Here is a 19428-nt window from a genome sequence, read left to right as displayed (position 1 = left end):
GTCTTACTGCAATTTATCACAATCTGCTTGTGATTTAACTAATCTGAACAATTTTGTGTCATCTGCAAATTTGATTATCTCACTCGTCATATTTCTTTCCAGATCATTTATAAATATATTGAACAGTAAGGGTCCCAATACAGATCCCTGAGGCACTCCACTGTCCACTCCCTTCCACTGAGAAAATTGCCCATTTAATCCTACTCTCTGTTTCCTGTCTTTTAGCCAGTTTGCAATCCACGAAAGGACATCGCCACCTATCCCATGACTTTTTACTTTTCCTAGAAGCCTCTCATGAGGAACTTTGTCAAACGCCTTCTGAAAATCCAAGTATACTATATCTACCGGTTCACCTTTATCCACATGTTTATTAACTCCTTCAAAAAAGTGAAGCAGATTTGTGAAGCACGACTTGTCCTGGGTAAAGCCATGCTGACTTTGTTCCATTAAACCATGTCTTTCTATATGTTCTGTGATTTTGATGTTTAGAACACTTTCCACTATTTTTCCTGGCACTGAAGTCAGGCTAACCGGTCTGTAGTTTCCCGGATCGCCCCTGGAGCCCTTTTTAAATATTGGGGTTACATTTGCTATCCTCTAGTCTTCAGGTACAATGGATGATTTTAATGATAAGTTACAAATTTTTACTAATAGGTCTGAAATTTCATTTTTTAGTTCCTTCAGAACTCTGGGGTGTATACCATCCGGTCCAGGTGATTTACTACTCTTCAGTTTGTCAATCAGGCCTTCCACATCTTCTAGGTTCACCGTGATTTGATTCAGTCCATCTGAATCATTACCCATGAAAACCTTCTCCATTACGGGTACCTCCCCAACATCCTCTTCAGTAAACACCAAAGCAAAGAAATCATTTAATCTTTCCGCGATGGCCTTATCTTCTCTAAGTGCCCCTTTAACCCCTCGATCATCTAGCGGTCCAACTGACTCCCTCACAGGCTTTCTGCTTCGGATATATTTTTAAAAGTTTTTACTGTGAGTTTTTGCCTCTACGGCCAACTTCTTTTCAAATTCTCTCTTAGCCTGTCTTATCAATGTCTTACATTTAACTTGCCAATGTTTATGCTTTATCCTATTTTCTTCTGTTGGATCCTTCTTCCAATTTTTGAATGAAGATCTTTTGGCTAAAATAGCTTCTTTCACCTCCCCTTTTAACCATGCCGGTAATTGTTTTGCCTTCTTTCCACCTTTCTTAATGTGTGGAATACATCTGGACTGTGCTTCTAGAATGGTATTTTTTAACAATGACCACGCCTCTTGGACATTTTTTACTTTTGTAGCTGCTTCTTTCAGTTTTTTTCTAACAATTTTTCTCATTTTATCAAAGTTTCCCTTTTGAAAGTTTAGCACGAGAGCCTTGGATTTGCACACTGTTCCTTTTCCAGTCATTAAATCAAATTTGATCATATTATGATCACTATTGCCAAGCGGCCCCACCACCATTACCTCTCTCACCAAGTCCGGTGCTCCACTGAGAATTAGATCTAAAATTGCTCCCTCTCTCGTCGGTTCCTGAACCAATTGCTCCATAAAGCTATCATTTATTCCATCCAGGAACGTTATCTCTCTAGCGTGACCCGATGATACAATTACCCAGTCTATATTGGGGTAATTGAAGTCTCCCATTATTACTGCACTACCAATTTGGTTAGCTTCCCTAATTTCTCTTACCATTTCACTGTCCATCTCACCATCTTGACCAGGTGGACGGTAGTATACCCCTATCATTATAGTCTTCCCTGACACACAAGGGATTTCTACCCATAAAGATTCAATTTTGTATTTAGTCTCATGCAGGATGTTTATCCTGTTGGACTCTATGCCATCCCGGACATAAAGCGCCACACCTCCTCCTGAGTGCTCCTCTCTGTCATTGCGATATCATTTGTAGCCCGGTATAGCACTATCCCATTGGTTGTCCTCCTTCCACCATGTCTCTGAGATGCCAATTAAGTCTATGTCATCATTTACTGCTATACATTCTAATTCTCCCATCTTACTTCTTAGACTTCTGGCATTAGCATACAAACATTTCAAAGTTTGTTTGTTGTTTGTATTTTCATTCTGCTTTTTAATTGATAGGGATAAGTTAGAATTTTTTAGCTCAGGTGAGTTTTTAGTTACAGGCACTTGGACTAGTTTTCTAATTATTGGAACCTCACTGTCGGGATGCCCTAATTCTAATGCATCATTAGTATCCTTTAAAGATACCTCTCTCCGAACCTTGCGCTGCTGAGCGACTGTCGGCTTTCCCCTTTGTTCTAGTTTAAAAGCTGCTCTATCTCCTTTTTAAAGGTTAGCGCCAGCAGTCTGGTTCCACCCTGGTTAAGGTGGAGCCCATCCCTTCGGAAGAGACTCCCCCTTCCCCAAAAGGTTCCCCAGTTCCTAACAAAACTGAATCCCTCTTCCTTGCACCATCGTCTCATCCACGCATTGAGACTCCGGAGCTCTGCCTGCCTCTGGTGACCTGCACGTGGAACAGGGAGCATTTCAGAGAATGCTACCCTGGAGGTTCTGGATTTAATCTTTCTACCTAAGAGCCTAAATTTGGCTTCCAGAACCTCCCTCCCACATTTTCCTATGTCAATGGTGCCCACATGTACCACGACAGCCGGCTCCTCCCAGCACTGTCTAAAATCCTATCTAGGTGACGCGTGAGGTCCGCCACCTTCGCACCAGGTAGGCATGTTACCAGGCGATCCTCACGCCCACCAGCCACCCAGCGCGCCGTTACGGCATTCATCCCACTCCGTGGGAGGTCGAGGGACATAGGCAGTCTGACGGGTTGAGCAGCCTCTGGTGGCTAGGTCCCGCTCTGAGGCTTTTTCACTGTGCGCCGTGTGGTGGGCGTCAACGGCATTACATGCACTTTCTTTAGGCTGCCGTCTACAGGATTGTCTGTTGTGTGTGTGCATCTAGCTATGCATCCAGGTTGTGCGTCCAGTTCTTGGGTGCTTAGGTGGACCTAGTAGTCTGTGCATCCAAGTTAAGCAGTGCCTAAGTGATCGTCCGCTTATTTGTGCGCACAAGTTGAGCATTGCTGTGCGCTTAAGTTTTTATGATGCCTATCCTAGGGACACCTAAGTCTTGGATGCCTAGCCATTGGGATATCTAGGTGTGAGATGCCTAATTTTTGGATGTCTTAAAAAATAAAAATCTAGACGCACGCCTCCATTCGCTGATCAGCACGTTGCCTGCATAATGGTGCCTATATCTAAGAAACCTAAGTGCCTTTCTCTTTGTACCACCTTTCATATTCAGGCATCTCAGCCAGAAGTGCCCACTGCCTTGTGCCAGTGCTATTTGGAGGCTCAGGGAGAATTATCTTCCTCTGTTTTCACTAAGCCTTGTTCTTCCCAGCTGGATGTAAGCCTAGGTAAAGATGTTTCAGGTGGGGCACCTGATTTTGGAACTCCCCTAACTGGTTCTTCAGCAGGGGAAGGTAGCTCAGTGAGTACATCTCAGGTATCTCCTGGTCTGGATACATCTACATTTTCTTGGGTAGAATTTTTTTTCCAGGGATTGCAATCCTTTTCTGCAGACACACAGTCATCAGCCCTGTCCAATGCTTCCAGGGCAGAGTCGCAGGGGAGAACCTTGCCTGGACCTATGGTTAAGCACTGGAGAACTCCTAGAGTGACAGCAGGACTGCCTGATAGAGATCCGGATGGCACAGATAGTGAGATTTCTCCAGGATTAGAACCATATAGGACTATGTTATGGTTCTTTCAAAGAGATGAATTACCAGCTCTGATTTCCTAGACCTTGAAAATGCTTGGGGTTCCTGGGACAGATTCCATCTCTGAGCAAAAGAGAAATCCCATTTTGGTTTCCTTGCATAAAGCCTCTTGTTTTTTCCCTGTGATGGAGGCTATTCAAGAATTGACTTATCTTGAGTGGGACGTCCCAGAGGTTAGTTTCAAAGGGGGTCCATTTTTGGAAGGCCTGTACCCCTTGGATCCAGTGGTAAGAGGGCATTTACATTTTCCGAAAGTGGATGCACTTGCGAGTGCAGTCTCCAAGTGGACCACTATTCCCGTGGAAGGAGGAGTTGCCGTGAAAGATGGTCATGATGAAAGGATTGAGATTATCCTTAAACAAGCATTTGAAGCGGTGGCAATGTCCTTGCAGATTGCTTCTTGTTGTTCCTTGATAGCTCGCTCTTGTTTGCTTCTCTCCCAGGAGATCAATGACTCTAGGGTGAACTTCAGGGCAGTTATGTAACCAACTGCTTCCTTCTTGGCAGATGTGGGCTAGGAAGGGTGGCTGTAGTAGTAGCGGCCAGGCATTAGTTATGGCTGAGAAATTGATTGGTTGATGCAAACTCCAAGGTTAACTTCACCAAATTGCCCTTTATAGGATTGCTTTTATTTGGGAGCGAGTTGGAGAAGCTGGCCAGTAAGTGGGGCGATTTACCAGTTCCTCCTTTGCCAAAGGATAAGAAATAGACGCCGTACTCTGGTGGCGGCCTTGCTTGGTCGGGGTTTGGTTTTCCTCTTTGCCGCCACGGGGATGGGCTCCGGTGGCGGCCTTGCTTGGTCGGGGTCAGGTTTTCCTCTTCACTGCCACGGTGATGGGCTCCGATGGCGGCCTTCCTTGGTTGGGGTTCGACACTGCCATTCCTCTCAGCCCACCCCTGGGCTATGCGATGCCTGCCTCACCGTCCATCAAAGGCTTCCTCTCTTCTTCCTACTCCCACTGGCAGGTAGAAGGGAGGAGGCTTCCGATTGGCCTGCGTGGGGGCAGGCAGAATGAAGGAGGCTTCCCATTAGTAGTGGGGGTAGGTCGAAAGGAGGTTATTGATAAATATATTAAAAAGCAGTGTTCCCAGAGCAGACCCTGGGGCACTCCACTGCCTTTCTCCATTTGGAAAAATTACTATTTAGCCCTACTCTCTGTTTTCTATCTTTTAACCTGTTGACAATCCACAATAGGACACTGCCACTTATCCCATGACTTTTCTAATTTCCTAAGAAGTCTCTAATGAGGGACTTTGGCAACTGCTTCTGGAAATCCAGATACACTATATCAGCTGGCTAAACTTTATCCACATGTTTGTTTATGCCCTCAAAAAAAATGTAACAAATTTGTGAGGCAAGATTTCCCTTGGTTAAATCCATGTTGCTCTTAGGGAAGATAAGGCCATTGCAGAAAGACTAAATGAATTCTTTGCCTCCGTGTTTACAAATGAGGATGTTGGGGAGATACCAGTTCCGGAGATGGTTTTCAGGGGTGATGAGTCAGACGAACTGAACGAAATCACTGTGAACCTGGAAGATGTAGTAGGCCAGATTGACAAACTAAAGAGTAGCAAATCACCTGGACCGGATGGTATGCATCCTAGGGTTCTGAAGGAACTCAAAAATGAAATTTCTGATCTCTTAGTTAAAATTTGTAACCTATCATTAAAATCATCCATTTTACATGAAGACTGGAGGGTGGCCAATGTAACCCCAATATTTAAAAAAGGCTCCAGGGGCGATCCAGGTAACTATAGACCAGTGAGCCTGACTTCAGTGCCGGGAAAAATAGTGGAAACTATTCTCAAGAACAAAATTGTAAAGCATATAGAAAGACATGATTTAATGGAACATAATCAACAAGGATTTACCCAAGGGAAGTCTTGCCTAACAAATCTGCTTCACTTTTTTGAAGGGGTTAATAAACATGTGGATAAAGGTGAACCAGTAGATGTAGTGTATTTGGATTTTCAGAAGGCATTTGACAAAGTCCCTCATGAGAGGCTTCTACGTAAAGTAAAAAGTCATGGGATAGGAGGCGATGTCCTTTCGTGGATTACAAGCTGGTTAAAAGACAGGAAACAGAGAGTAGGATTAAATGGTCAATTTTCTCAGTGGAAAAGGGTAAACAGTGGAGTGCCTCAGGGATCTGTACTTGGACCGGTGCTTTTCTATATATATATATATATATATATATATATATATATATATATATATATATATATATATATATAAATGATCTGGAAAGGAATATGACGAGTGAAGTTATCAAATTTGCAGATGATACAAAATTATTTAGAGTAGTTAAATCACAAGCAGACTGTGATACATTGCAGGAGGACCTTGCAAGACTTGAAGATTGGGCATCCAAATGGCAGATGAAATTTAATGTGGACAAGTGCAAGGTGTTGCATATAGGGAAAAAAAACCGTTGCTGTAGTTACACGATGTTAGGTTCCATATTAGGAGCTACCACCCAGGAAAAAGATCTAGGCATCATAGTGGATAATACTTTAAAATCATCAGCTCAGTGTGCTGCAGCAGTCAAAAAAGCAAATAGAATGTTAGGAATTATTAGGAAGGGAATGGTTAATAGAACGGAAAATGTCATAATGCCTCTATATCGCTTCATGGTGAGACCACACCTTGAATACTGTGTACAATTCTGGTCGCCGCATTTCAAAAAAGATATAGTTGCGATGGAGAAGGTACAGAGAAGGGCAACCAAAATGATAAAGGGGATGGAACAGCTTACCTATGAGGATAGGCTGAAGAGATTAGGGCTGTTCAGCTTGGAGAAGAGATGGCTGAGGGGGGATATGATAGAGGTCTTTAAGATCATGAGAGGTCTTGAACGAGTAGATGTGACTCGGTTCTTTTCACTTTCGAATAATAGAAGGACTAGGGGGCATTCCATGAAGTTAGCAATTAGCACATTTAAGACTAATCAGAGAAAATTCTTTTTCACTCAACGCACAATAAAGCTCTGGAATTTGTTGCCAGAGGATGTGGTTAGTGCAGTTAGTGTAGCTGGGTTCAAAAAAGGTTTGGATAAGTTCTTGGAGGAGAAGTCCATTAATGGCTATTAATCAATTTTACTTAGGGAATAGCCACTGCTATTAATTGCATCAGTAGCATGGGATCTTCTTAGTGTTTGGGTAATTGCCAGGTTCTTGTGGCCTGGTTTTGGCCTCTATTGGAAACAGGATGCTGGGCTTGATGGACCCTTGGTCTGACCCAGCATGGCAATTTCTTATGTTCTTATGACTTTGCCCTATTAAATTATGCCTATCTATATGTTCAGCAATTTTGTTCTTTATGATAGTTTCTACCATTTTGCCTGGCACAGATGTCAGACTCACTGGTCTGTAATTTCCTGGATCACCCCTTGATCCCTTTTTATAAAAGGGATCAAAATCCGAGATCACCTATTGATCCCTTTTTATAAAAGGGATCAATAGGTGATCTCGGATTTTGTGTACGCTTTTAATTAAAAGAAGAGATATCGAGAATGTATTTTCTGTGAGGCTCATTTGTTGCCTTAATTCTGTTGTTGACTGGTGACTTATCTAGTTTTGTTTGTGATTTATTTATTTATTTATTTTTTAAAGAATTCACCATAACTTGTCAAAACTTGTTTTGACTGGACTGACGACTTCTCTCATATCTTTTTCTTCTAGTGTATTCATTGGCTACAAAGAAGCTTGCTGTCATCCAAATCAGGTCACCCATTGTAAAGGTATGCATGATACACAGGGATACCAGAACCTTTCTCCTCTGGATCACCAGTTCACATCAGGCCTTTGTTTAAAGTCCAAATGAAAGTTCTTGCCCCTGAATCATTTGGTCATTTCTGTGAAAGGAATTGCTGATCCCAATCCATTAGCCACTGGATAAATGGTAATATGTTATCAGAAGATGATCATAGTAGACTATAATTTGTACTGTGGTGGTCAGTATTAGTAGAGAAAATGAAGATGGAATCAGAAAACCAAATTCCTTCCTCGCTCAAGCACATGGCTGAATCAGACTGTCTGAGCAGTGTGCATAAGCTTGCACTAGTATGGTCTGGGAAGCCTCTGTTCTGTGGCTTAATGGAGAAACCAAGCAATATACTTATCACTAATTCATTGTACAAGCAGAAGGCTGCATTGTGGTTCCTGTTCCCTTGGAATGCATGTCCCCAGTTGCAGATGATTGAATTAAACTTTTTTTTTTTTTTTTTGTATCTCTGCTGCTTCTTGTAGCCCTGCTTCTAATTATGCTATTAATGCTTCGTTCTCCATGTTTAAACAACATTGAAACAATTGATGAGCTCCTGCTAACTGTAGAATTTGAAACTCATCTACAAATGTAATACAATTCGTTTCATAATAATTTTGTGGCAGAAATTCCTGCTGAATTGTAACTGCAAGAAAGCAAAGCATAGTGAGGTGAACAGTGAAGTGCTATGCCAATTTTAAACTGAAGTTAATAGTAGTTTTTAGCGACTTTTTTGTTCTTTTGCTGTTGTTTTTTACAGAATAAATCTAGATCTTTCTGCCAGCTGTTGATTTCCTGGGTGAAGAAGAATGGGTTTGGCAGGGTAGTTCTCCTCTCCAGCAGCCACGCATATCAGCGGGATGACCAGCAGCTGGCTGGGTAAGTTTCAGTGCAGAAGGCTCCAAAGAATTAGATTTTGGTTTTAATAAGTTTCTATGCTTGTGGTATCCCTTAGCTAGCCTCAGTTACTGTGTCTGTATAGGTGCATAGATATACACATACTATGTATGCATAAATATATGTATTGGAGAATATGAGAGCAGTTGGAAAGTGTTCTAAACATCAAAATCAAAGAACATATAGAAAGACATGGTTTAATGGAACAAAGTCAGCATGGCTTTACCCAGGGCAAGTCTTGCCTCACAAATCTGCTTCACTTTTTTGAAGGAGTTAATAAACATGTGGATAAAGGTGAACCGGTATATATAGTGTACTTGGATTTTCAGAAGGCGTTTGACAAAGTTCCTCATGAGAGGCTTCTAGGAAAAGTAAAAAAAAGTCATGGGATAGGTGGTGATGTCCTTTCATGGATTGCAAACTGGCTAAAAGACAGGAAACAGAGAGTAGGATTAAATGGACAATTTTCTCAGTGGAAGGGAGTGGACAGTAGAGTGCCTCAGGGATCTGTATTGGGACCCTTACTTTTCAATATATTTATAAATGATCTGGAAAGAAATACGACGAGTGAGATAATCAAATTTGCAGATGACACAAAATTGTTCAGAGTAGTTAAATCACAAGCAGATTGTGATAAATTGCAGGAAGACCTTGTGAGACTGGAAAATTGGGCATCCAAATGGCAGATGAAATTTAATGTGGATAAGTGCAAGGTGATGCATATAGGGAAAAATAACCCATGCTATAATTACATAATGTTGGGTTTCATATTAGGTGCTACAACCCAAGAAAGAGATCTAGGTGTCATAGTGGATAATACATTGAAATCGTCGGTTCAGTGTGCTGCGGCAGTCAGAAAAGCAAACAGAATGTTGGGAATTATTAGAAAGGGAATGGTGAATAAAATGGAAAATGTCATAATGCCTCTGTATCGCTCCCATGGTGAGACCGCACCTTGAATACTGTGTACAATTCTGGTCGCCGCATCTCAAAAAAGATATAATTGCAATGGAGAAGGTGCAGAGAAGGGCTACCAAAATGATAAGGGGAATGGAACAGCTCCCCTATGAGGAAAGACTAAAGAGGTTAGGACTTTTCAGCTTGGAGAAGAGATGACTGAGGGGGGATATGATAGAGGTGTTTAAAATCATGAGAAGTCTAGATCGGGTAGATGTGAATCGGTTATTTACTCTTTCGGATAGTAGAAAGACTAGGGGCACTCCATGAAGTTAGCATGGGGCACATTTAAAACTAATCGGAGAAAGCTCTCTTTTACTCAACGCACAATTAATCTCTGGAATTTGTTGCCAGAGGATGTGGTTAGTGCAGTTAGTATAGCTGTGTTTAAAAAAGGATTGGATAAGTTCTTGGAGGAGAAGTCCATTACCTGCTATTAAGTTCACTTAGAGAATAGCGACTGCCATTAGTAATGGTAACATGGAATAGACTTAGCTTTTGGGTACTTGCCAGGTTCTTATGGCCTGGATTGGCCACTGTTGGAAACAGGATGCTGGGCTTGATGGACCCTTGGTCTGATCCAGTATAGCATTTTGTTATGTTGGGGGGGATATTGGGGTTTTCATTTTTTTTCCATTGTGATGGGGTGGGGGAGGTCTTTTCCAAAATATTGGGCTCCACATTAACCAGAGTGGAACCAGGCTGCTGGCACTAACCTTTTAAAAAGGAGAGAACACAGCTTTTAAACTAGATAAACTAGATGATGGGGGGAAAAGCTGACAGTTGCTCAGAAGGCTAAAAAAACTAAAATGATAGGATGGATCAAATTAGTGGAGGGCTGGTACTATATGTGAAAGAGGGCATGGAGTCAAACATGATAAAAGTTCTGCAGGAAACAAATGCAATCTTGAATCTTTATGGATAGAAATTCCAGGTGAAAAGGGGACTAAAATAGTGGGGGTGTATGACCGTCCACCTGGCCAAAATGAACAAACAGACAAAGAAATGCTAAAAGAAATTAGGGAAGCTAACAAAATCAGCAGTACAGTAATGGTGATTTCAGTTACCTCAGTATTGATTGGGTGAATGTCATATCAGGACATTCTAGAGAGGTAAAGTTCCTAGATGAAATGAATGACTGTGTCATGGAGCAACTGGTACAAGAAACATAGAAATGACAGCAGAAAAAGACCAAATGGCCCATCCAGTCTGCCCAGCAAGCTCCTACACTTATTTTTCCATACTTACTTATTTATTTATTTATTTATTTATTTATTTTAAATTCTTTTGATATACCTATGCTCAAGACGAAGGTCTTATCGTATCGGTTTACAGCATAACCAGGGGTAACCAATTAAATAGAAGATAAAGTTACAATTAACAGGAATTTACAGTACGGGTGAGTTAAGAGCTTATCTGTTTCACCGACCACCAAGCTCAGGGCCCTTGTTGGTAACTGTTTGTTTGAATCGAATTTCCTGCCACCCCCTGCCGTTGATGCAGAGAGTAATGTTGGAGTTGCATCAAAAGTGAAGCATAAGGCTTAATGGTTAAAGGCAGTAACCGCCGCATCAAGCAAGTTACCCCCGATGCTTGATTACTCCATATACTGAGGAGCACATTGCACGTTGTTTCATTCAGATTGCTTCATCCTAGTGAGAGTTATTACAGAATATTTGGGGCCTCTTTCGAGTGAATCTCCCTGTATCATAAAGAACAAAATTGCTGATCATATAGATAGGCATAGTTAAATGCGACAAAGCCAATATGATTTAGCCAAGGGAAATCTTGCCTCATCAATTTGCTACATTTTTTTAAACTCTTTGTTTATTGAACATTTTATGGCATAAAACAAGAAAGAGAAAAGAAAAAAAAAAGTCTCCTTTTTCATATAGAAAGAATATTTAATAAGGTGAGTTCTTTGTCTATAAAGTCAGCATAGCTAGAGTTTTTTACAGCATATTCCTCAGTAACAAAAGAAAATAAGGAGAGAAGCAAGAAAATATTGTTTCATAGGACAACTAGCTAAGCAGGCATTTAAGAGCCCTTTAAGTACTCCTGATATGGATCCCAAATATTAAGATATTTAGCATGTTCATTTTTAAGCTGATACCTTAACAATTCAGTATCTGCTGTATCACTTATTTGTGAGCGCCAGTATTCAATATTCAGGCGTGCCTTCCTAAAAATTGCTATAGTGAATCTGGCAGCCTGTAGAAGCTGCTCCACCAATGCCCTATGTTTGACTGGTACTAAAGACCCATTCCATCTGCCCAACAGTCCTAGTGCGGAGGACACTTGAACTGGAGCATTATGGATATCAGCAATTTCTTGTAAAACCTGCCTCCAGAAATGGGCAACCTTTGGGCAAAACCTTCACATGTGAATATACATGCCTACCTAGCCACAGCCCCTCCAGCATTGAACCCCAACCTCTGGAAAACGTTTTGAGTAAAATACAGGGTACAATATTTTATTTATTTGGGTACATCATGCTGGTTTACAATATAACTGAAGGAGGAAATTACAAAAAGCCAGGGTGGGGGGAGAGGGAGCAGATAGGAAGAGAGAACTTCCTCCTGTATTGCTCCAAAACTCTAAAAGTGTGGCCTGAACACATTTGTTTATGCTGATTCTCCAATTCACTAATCTTGGCCAACAATATGGTTTCCTTACATTCTTTTGAAGATAATTAACAAAATTAATGTTTCCCCCTAAACAAGGCTTTAAACACTTTCCATCTCAGAGTTGGCGCATAGCCCCCTCTGGGTTATGAGTATCAAATTCTTCTATAGCTTCCCTAGCAAGGTCAGGAAATCGCTTAACCTCTAAGAGGGAAGTATTACGTCTCTATGTAAAGTTTTTAAAAGGGATATCCTCAAAAGTTAAGCAGACATCAACAGGGTGGTGATCTGACAGAGTGCATGACAAAATATTGCAGCCATCTAACTTAGACAAATTTGGAGTGCAGCGGAAGTAATCTATTTGACTATACATTCCATGTCTAGAAGAATAGAATGTATAATCTTTTTCAGTTGGATGCAAATGCCTCCAAGTGTCAGTTAAATGTAACAACTAAATCTTTAAAACCCAGATTGGCAGGAGTATTAAATCCTGGCTTGGAAGTTTAGTTAATGGACGGGTGTGGACATATATTCCAGTCCCTGCCAATGCATAAATGCTCAAAGCCAAATATAGCTATCTTATCAGTGAAAACATGGAAAAACTGATTGTTTTGCATTAGGGCCAATCACATTTACTAGCACAAAGGGGACATAATGCAACAATCAATCTAGTATATCATATCTACCTTAAACATCCACTGACAAATGCCAGACTACCAATAAGAATACAGACTCCCCTACTCTTAGATTTATATGAGGAATAGTAAATTTGCCCCACCCAACCAACTTTAAGCTTCTCATGTTCTTGATCAATAAGTTGCGTTTCCTACAACAATAATATATGTGGCCTTTTGCGATTAGCAAATTGGAAAATCCCTCTAACATTTTAATAAAATGCATCATACAGTCATGTCACCCCGAAACACTGTGAAATTTAGACATAAAATCCCGAAAGAGGTTGACCCTAATGGGCTGCCTTTTAAGATATCTCACATCTCAAAATTGCATCTTACATAAGACAATGTCAGAGAAATTAAAAGAATTCCAAAATCCAGTTAGCAATATGCTAGTAACCCACAATATGAACACAATAAAGACTGTATGCCATTTACCCCACCCCACCCTCTGACTCAGGAATTCCTTAGAAAAGAACCTTGTCCTCCCTCCCCTCTCTCATACCTTCTCAATTTTCAAAAACATTCCCAACCATTCCCCCCATTCCTTCTACTATTCCTTCCCACTAGTTCTTCCCCACCCACTAAACCCTCCAAACCCTCAAGACCAAAATCCTTAGAACCACTCAGTGAGAAAACTATAGGGACCAATTGAGGCAATTTATGAAACCTCTGACCCCTATCCCAACCAACTCATCCCCAAAACCCTTACCCAACCTAAACGACCCAGTATGAGCTTTAACATAAAGGAAACTGACCAACCGGGTAATACTTTGAAAAATATGCTAAGCAGAAAGCAAGGCTGAGATATTCAAAAAGACCCCCCTAAGCAAAAAATAAAACACAAATAACACACAAAAAAGGATAAAGCAAGGCATTGACGAAAAATCAGAGTGCGCCACACAGCAAAGATAGATACTCTTCTGCAGCCCGAAGTGAAGTTATACCGCACCATATTGTCAATAAGTGAAGTGCAAAGGTTCCTGGTACAAAAACTAAAAAGCACAAAAAGGAAAAGAAGAGTTGACGTGGGAAGCCATGAAATCCGCCCAGTGAGACCTTCTTCGCCTGTCCATATTAATAATGCAGGCATCAGGCCAGAAGCACAGGTACTGCTTCCAAATCTCATGAAACATTGCTGCTGGATCAGCTCAAGACAGTATGCAACAACAATTCGAATGGAAAAACCTGTGGCACCTGCACACAGAAATATTAAAAAAAAAATATATATATACACTTAGAAAAGAAGAAAAGCCCTGTTCAGCCAAGCATGTCAGTGGTTGCTCATTGCAAGAGGAACCTCGATCAAGAAAAACAGTGGCATGTTGTTGAAAACACACTTTGCTTCAAACGCAAGTACCAGATCCTGGTCGAACTCCCTGCCATGCGTTTTGGAGGCTCTTGACCTGCATGCTGTCCAGGTATGCCTTCTGGGAAGGGCGATTTAAAAAAAAAAAAAAAAAAAAAAGGAGCAAGATTTAGGAGTTTATTTAAAAAGGACCTTTTCTTATTCTTTGCCTATCTGGAAAAAATATTTATTGAATAAAGCCCTTGGAGCACTAACAGAGGGAGAATAGGATAAGGAGGAGAATGCATGGAAGACCCAGAGAGATGAGATGAAAGTCTCTTTAGGTTGCTGAACCGGCTCTGGATGTAATGGACTTCTGTTTCATGTGTTTGTTATTCACTAGACAGATCAGTGCTGAGTTCTGGTTGCTGCAGTGACTCAAATTTAGTAACTCTTGGCCTTTGTGAATTTCATTATTTTACTGCTGCTTGAGTGCAGTCTTTGAGTATCTTTTTCTTCTCTTCTACTTTTGACATCTGCAAGCCTGGGCACCTTACTAGAGTACAGCAGTGGAGTTCAGCTTCTCAGAATCGACAGTGTCGGAGTATGAACAATCCTTGAACTCTCTGCTCTCTCCTACCATATTTCAGATCTCTCCCGGTTGCCCTCACCCAGCTGATCGGTGCCCCGGCCGAGGTCCGTGGGGCACGGCTCTGTGCAGCTTAGCTGACAGGAAGGTTGTACTGAGTATGGGAACTGTGGCAGTCCTGCTGCTTCCTTTTTAGACAGAAATCCCTTGGGGAAAATGAGGCCACTGTGGGGAGTGTTAACCTAGGACGGCTTAGTCCCCATGCTCGGTACAGCCTTCCTGTCAGCTGCACTTCATATAGCTGTGTCCCCACACCTCTGCTGGGGGACAGCCAAGGCCACAGTTGCAAGTCCATACTACTTACAATTTGTGAGCTTGCTACTGACGTTCTTGAGGTTTGAGTATGAGAATGATACAGATATGTAATGGACATGTTGTTTTGTTTTGTTTTTTAATCCATGAGAAGTTTTGGTAAACAGTAAATCCTCTTGATCTGAAACTTGCATGCCAGATTACCTGTGTGTAAGAGTAAAAGAGGGTGTTGACAAGCAGGAGTGCAGTGTTGTGCTTTCTCTTCATTTAATTCAGAGATTCACATTACATACCTAAGACAAGGACTGTACTGCTGACTGTGTAAAAACTTAGGATTCTGACACAATAAAATTATTTTTTTTTAAACACATGCTGGTAGTGATCTCATGTCAAAGCTAGTTTCTCTCCCTGTCCTTTATCAACTTGGGCATATAACTTTCAAAATTCTGTGCCTCTTGGCATTTTTGCACACAGAACAGCAGCATCTTTTTCATACAAATGCACGCAAACTCAAGCTATCTCTCAAATACACACACATACACAACCTCAACTGCATAGAAACTGCCTCCCTGTCACACAAAGAATTACCCACAATGCTTTCCTCTCTCACACATGCATCAATCTCAGTCTCACTGATGCATACAAATATAACCCTCCCCATGTCTCTTATATACACACACACACACACACACACACACATATATATGAAGTTTTCTTTCAGTGTACATAATGCTTTTTGGAAATTTTGTGTACAGCATGGATTACTCCTTTTCTGTCTTGTAGTATTCCAGTGTCTCAACCTAGCAAACATTTTGAGATGGTCGGGATGAAGGACCTCTCTAAGAGTGGCCTCCGTTTAGATGGAATACACTGGATGAATGACTGTCGCCTGTGCTGCTTTTCAGTGCATTTTCTTATTCTACTATTTGTTGCCAGTACTCCTTTTCGCTACCTGTTGACACCAGCCCTGCAGAGTACCGTGGGGGATCTGATGCAGAAGCTGGACTGGAAGTTGCTGGAAAGCATGGTGGCGTTCCCTGGTGTAAGTGAAGCTGAGAAATGCATCATTATCCCTGGAGGTGGCATTACAAAGAGGTTGTACACTGACAGGTCAGTCTACTCAGTCTTGCTAGGGACTAACTGTCATAGCTTACTCACTTTACTGATATCTACAACCTATTGAACTTCTGCCTGCTGTAGTCCTAAGTGTAACTGGAGCATATGTGATTATAAAAGCATGAGAAATAGAATGATAACCTACTGAGCACAACTAAACACAGGAAGGGAAGTGGTTTATTTCTTGCCATGGATGATTTCAGCTTTTAGTGCATTTTTCCTGAAGCCTGTATCAGATAGTGCTTTATTGTCACAGCACAAGGGTTTTAGTGTTTGTGTACTCTGTGGAGCTGAGGTATAGGAGTGGGTATGATGGGGTGCCATAGGTTGCTCATTAGCAGGCTGATGCAATAATCTGTGCGTTAAAACTGTGCACTAAAATCGTTTAACTCCCGATGCAGTAAACTAATGCTATGCTAATGCATCTGGAGTTAGGAAAAAAAAAAGGGCACAGACAGCAAAATGTGGGTCAGCACTGGATGAATGCATATTTTAACTCAGGGGGGAGGGGCAGAATGATAGTTGTGTGTAGTCTGAGGTGAAATCAGTGGACCGGGGGATGGATCAGTGATGATTTTATCCATAAGGGAAAGCTCCCTGCCTGATGGATCCCCTCTCGCCATCTTCCAGCACCTCCAGGCAAAGGTGGGGGGGAGAATAAAGCTGTCCCAGAGGATGGTGTGTGGATAGTCCCAGTCTTCCCAAAATGTGATGAATGGAGCCTGCTCTCCGCCTCTCTCACACTGGATGTGTTTTTAGGTTGTGAAGAAAACTTAAGACCTGGCTTTTCCGCCAAGCCTTCTCAGATACCCATGACACACAATAGTCGACAGAACTTCCTTCAGGAGCAATGGATCTCCATATTACCCATGTCCAGAATAAGAGCCCCCTGACTCTGCTTTGTTTATACTAATAATTCCTCCGCTATCTCAAGCCTTTCCTTCCTTCCAGCAGCCTATGCTTCCAAGTTTAATTTCCCTGTTAAATGTAACTTTGTTTTTTCATGCTCAACCTATTGTTTTTGGTTAATGTTCTTGGTTCAGTTCCCCAATTCGATGTAAACCGATCTGATATGGTCTCTACCATGAAGGTCGGTATAGAAAAGTGTTAAATAAATAAATAAATAAGAAAACAAAATCTTGCCGACAATTTGTCCTTTGTGGCAGGTGTTGTAATTTGAAATGGGGCGTTCTTTTTGTTCTTGTTGTCTGCACTCGAGCTTTGCTCTGGTTTAGCTGCAGGAGTGTGTTTGGAAGACATTCTGGTTGGGGGGTCTGGTTTCATTTTTTTTTTTTTATTTATAGCTTTATTAGAGACACCAATAAATACAAAGAACATGGAACAATACAGATTAATGATATTGTCTGAATAACAATCTTGCAATGAGACCAAAAAACTGTGGGTACATCTCATAAAAGAAGTGTAGAGAAACATCACCCAGATCCTGAAAAGTGTATGAGATGAAATTTGGTTACAATAAAAAGCTCCAAATCAAAACAGAGTATCATGTCTTGTTTTTCCATTTTAGTTCCCCATAAGTCCACCCTCCCTATCCCACTTCCCCCGCCCCCCCCACCCTACCCTATTCTTCCCTGAAATAAAGCTAAAATAATGTAATAGAGATGATATGTGCTATTAATCTGAGGTCGATAACGAAAGTTCGATTATCAGGTAATTGCTAGTTTATCCGCCCCTATGTATTATCACTATAACTTTTCTTGCCATGTTCGATAGTTCTGCCATGTTTTTTGGAACCGCCCAATTGACTCTTATTTGTGTGCTGTGATTTCCGCTAAAATATAGATTTTCCCTAATTGGCGTTGAATATCCCCTAATGTAGGTGAGATGGGTGATTTCCACTTTCTGGCTATTTCAACTCTGGTAGTTGAAAAAATATAATTAAACAATCTGTTACTACAGTCCAAATTCGGGGAAAAGTGAAACTCCCAGTAAAGCATGTTGTGGGCTAATCGCTACTGTTGTCTTGAATAACTGACTGACCCAGGACTCAGTCTCATGCCAGAGACGTCAGATCTGTGTGCAATCCCACCACATATGGAGATAATGTCCTACCATAAGACAACCTCTCCAACAAGTGTCAGATATAGTGGGTATCATTTTATGTAACTTAACCGGGCAGTAATGCCATCTAAAGAGCAATTTTAATGAATTTTCTATCATAGAGGCTGCAATCAATCCTTTTCCCACTCTTTGGAATATCTCCTCCCATTCCTTCAGGGAAAAACTTGTCTGCAAATCAGTTTCCCAATGCCATCATATAATTGGACTTGGTGAACTCTTCCCATTCCAGTAAGGTGTAAATAATCGATAATAATTTAGTGGCTCAATCAACTTTCTGACACAACAGTTCAAAGTCAGACTTCCCTTGTTGTAAATGTCTGGTTTCATTTTAATCCTCTGAACTCTATAAGTGAGCAAGAGGTGAGGAACGGGAGCCAGTGGACACCACCTTTTTGATTTTCATAAAGCAGACTGGATCGGAAGGTCAGCTGGAAACTGTACTCCATCTCTAACGAGGATTAAAGTTTTTCTGTTGATAAGCATTCTGAATTAGCCATGCTGCATGGGTGTGACATCTTAAGGTGGCACAAGTCAGTGCTGTCTCTCAAAGCTTGTAGAGCTTTTAGCTCTACTGGGCATGCATGGTTCTTCCCGTGCAAATCCGTGTTGTTCCAGAAGCCTCCTCAATCTGTTTTTGTCAGCGCATAGCACGGACAGTTAAAACTGTCTCTCATATTTTTCTTCATCTTCTCTATATTACTTGCATTAGCGAACTCCAAACGGCACTTTTTAGTGCTACTATGCTTCAGCGAAAAACCTCTGGGTTTCAGTATTGTTGGCATGGCAATATAATGTCTATCACCAACAACCACAACTATTATTTGTACCTGGGCCAGGCCAACTATATAAAACCAGAACTAGATGGTGGCTCAAACCAGGACTGCTAGAAAGGAATGCCCCTCTTTAAACCAGCACTATATCAGATTTCTCTGCAACCATTGCCTCCCCCTTAGGGGTGGGGGCACACCTTCACCATTTAAAAACATGGAATCTCTGGTCTGAAAGAGAACATTCCACATAAATCTTCTGGAACTAAGAGCAGTGCGCTATGCGCTACAAGCCTTCCAGCGTTTCCTTCAGGGAAAGAACATAATGATTCATAGGGACAACCAAGTGGCCATGTTTTATGTGAACAAACAGGGGGCTGGGCTCTTGATCTCCATGTCAGGAAGCCTTTCAAATTTAGGACTGGGTAGATCATAATCAAACAACTCTGCAGGCCGCATATCTCCCAGAAATAGCAAATATGGAGGCGGACAGACTCAGCAGAATTTTCTGCCCACACAAATGGTCACTATCACAAGAGGTGAAAGACAGATTCTTCCTGCAGTGGAGTTGCTCTTAGATAGATCTTTTTGCAACAGAGAAA

At 41.4% G+C, this 19428-nt stretch overlaps 1 protein-coding gene across 1 annotated transcript in view; it reads left to right on the top strand.

The window, feature by feature from the left end:
• Positions 1–19428, top strand: part of PSMG2 (proteasome assembly chaperone 2) — a 54762-nt gene that overhangs the window by 13582 nt on the left and 21752 nt on the right. Inside the window, exons 3-5 of the mRNA XM_029590956.1 lie at positions 7439–7497; positions 8281–8399; positions 15798–15971. Coding sequence (XP_029446816.1) covers positions 7439–7497; positions 8281–8399; positions 15798–15971 — 352 coding nt within the window. The remainder of the gene's footprint in view (positions 1–7438; positions 7498–8280; positions 8400–15797; positions 15972–19428) is intronic.

This window comes from Rhinatrema bivittatum, chromosome 2 (assembly GCF_901001135.1).
Source record: "Rhinatrema bivittatum chromosome 2, aRhiBiv1.1, whole genome shotgun sequence".
In the NCBI taxonomy this organism is placed as follows: domain Eukaryota; kingdom Metazoa; phylum Chordata; class Amphibia; order Gymnophiona; family Rhinatrematidae; genus Rhinatrema; species Rhinatrema bivittatum.
The sequence above is the reverse complement of the archived record's forward strand: the minus strand, read 5'-3'. Positions and strand labels throughout refer to the sequence as shown.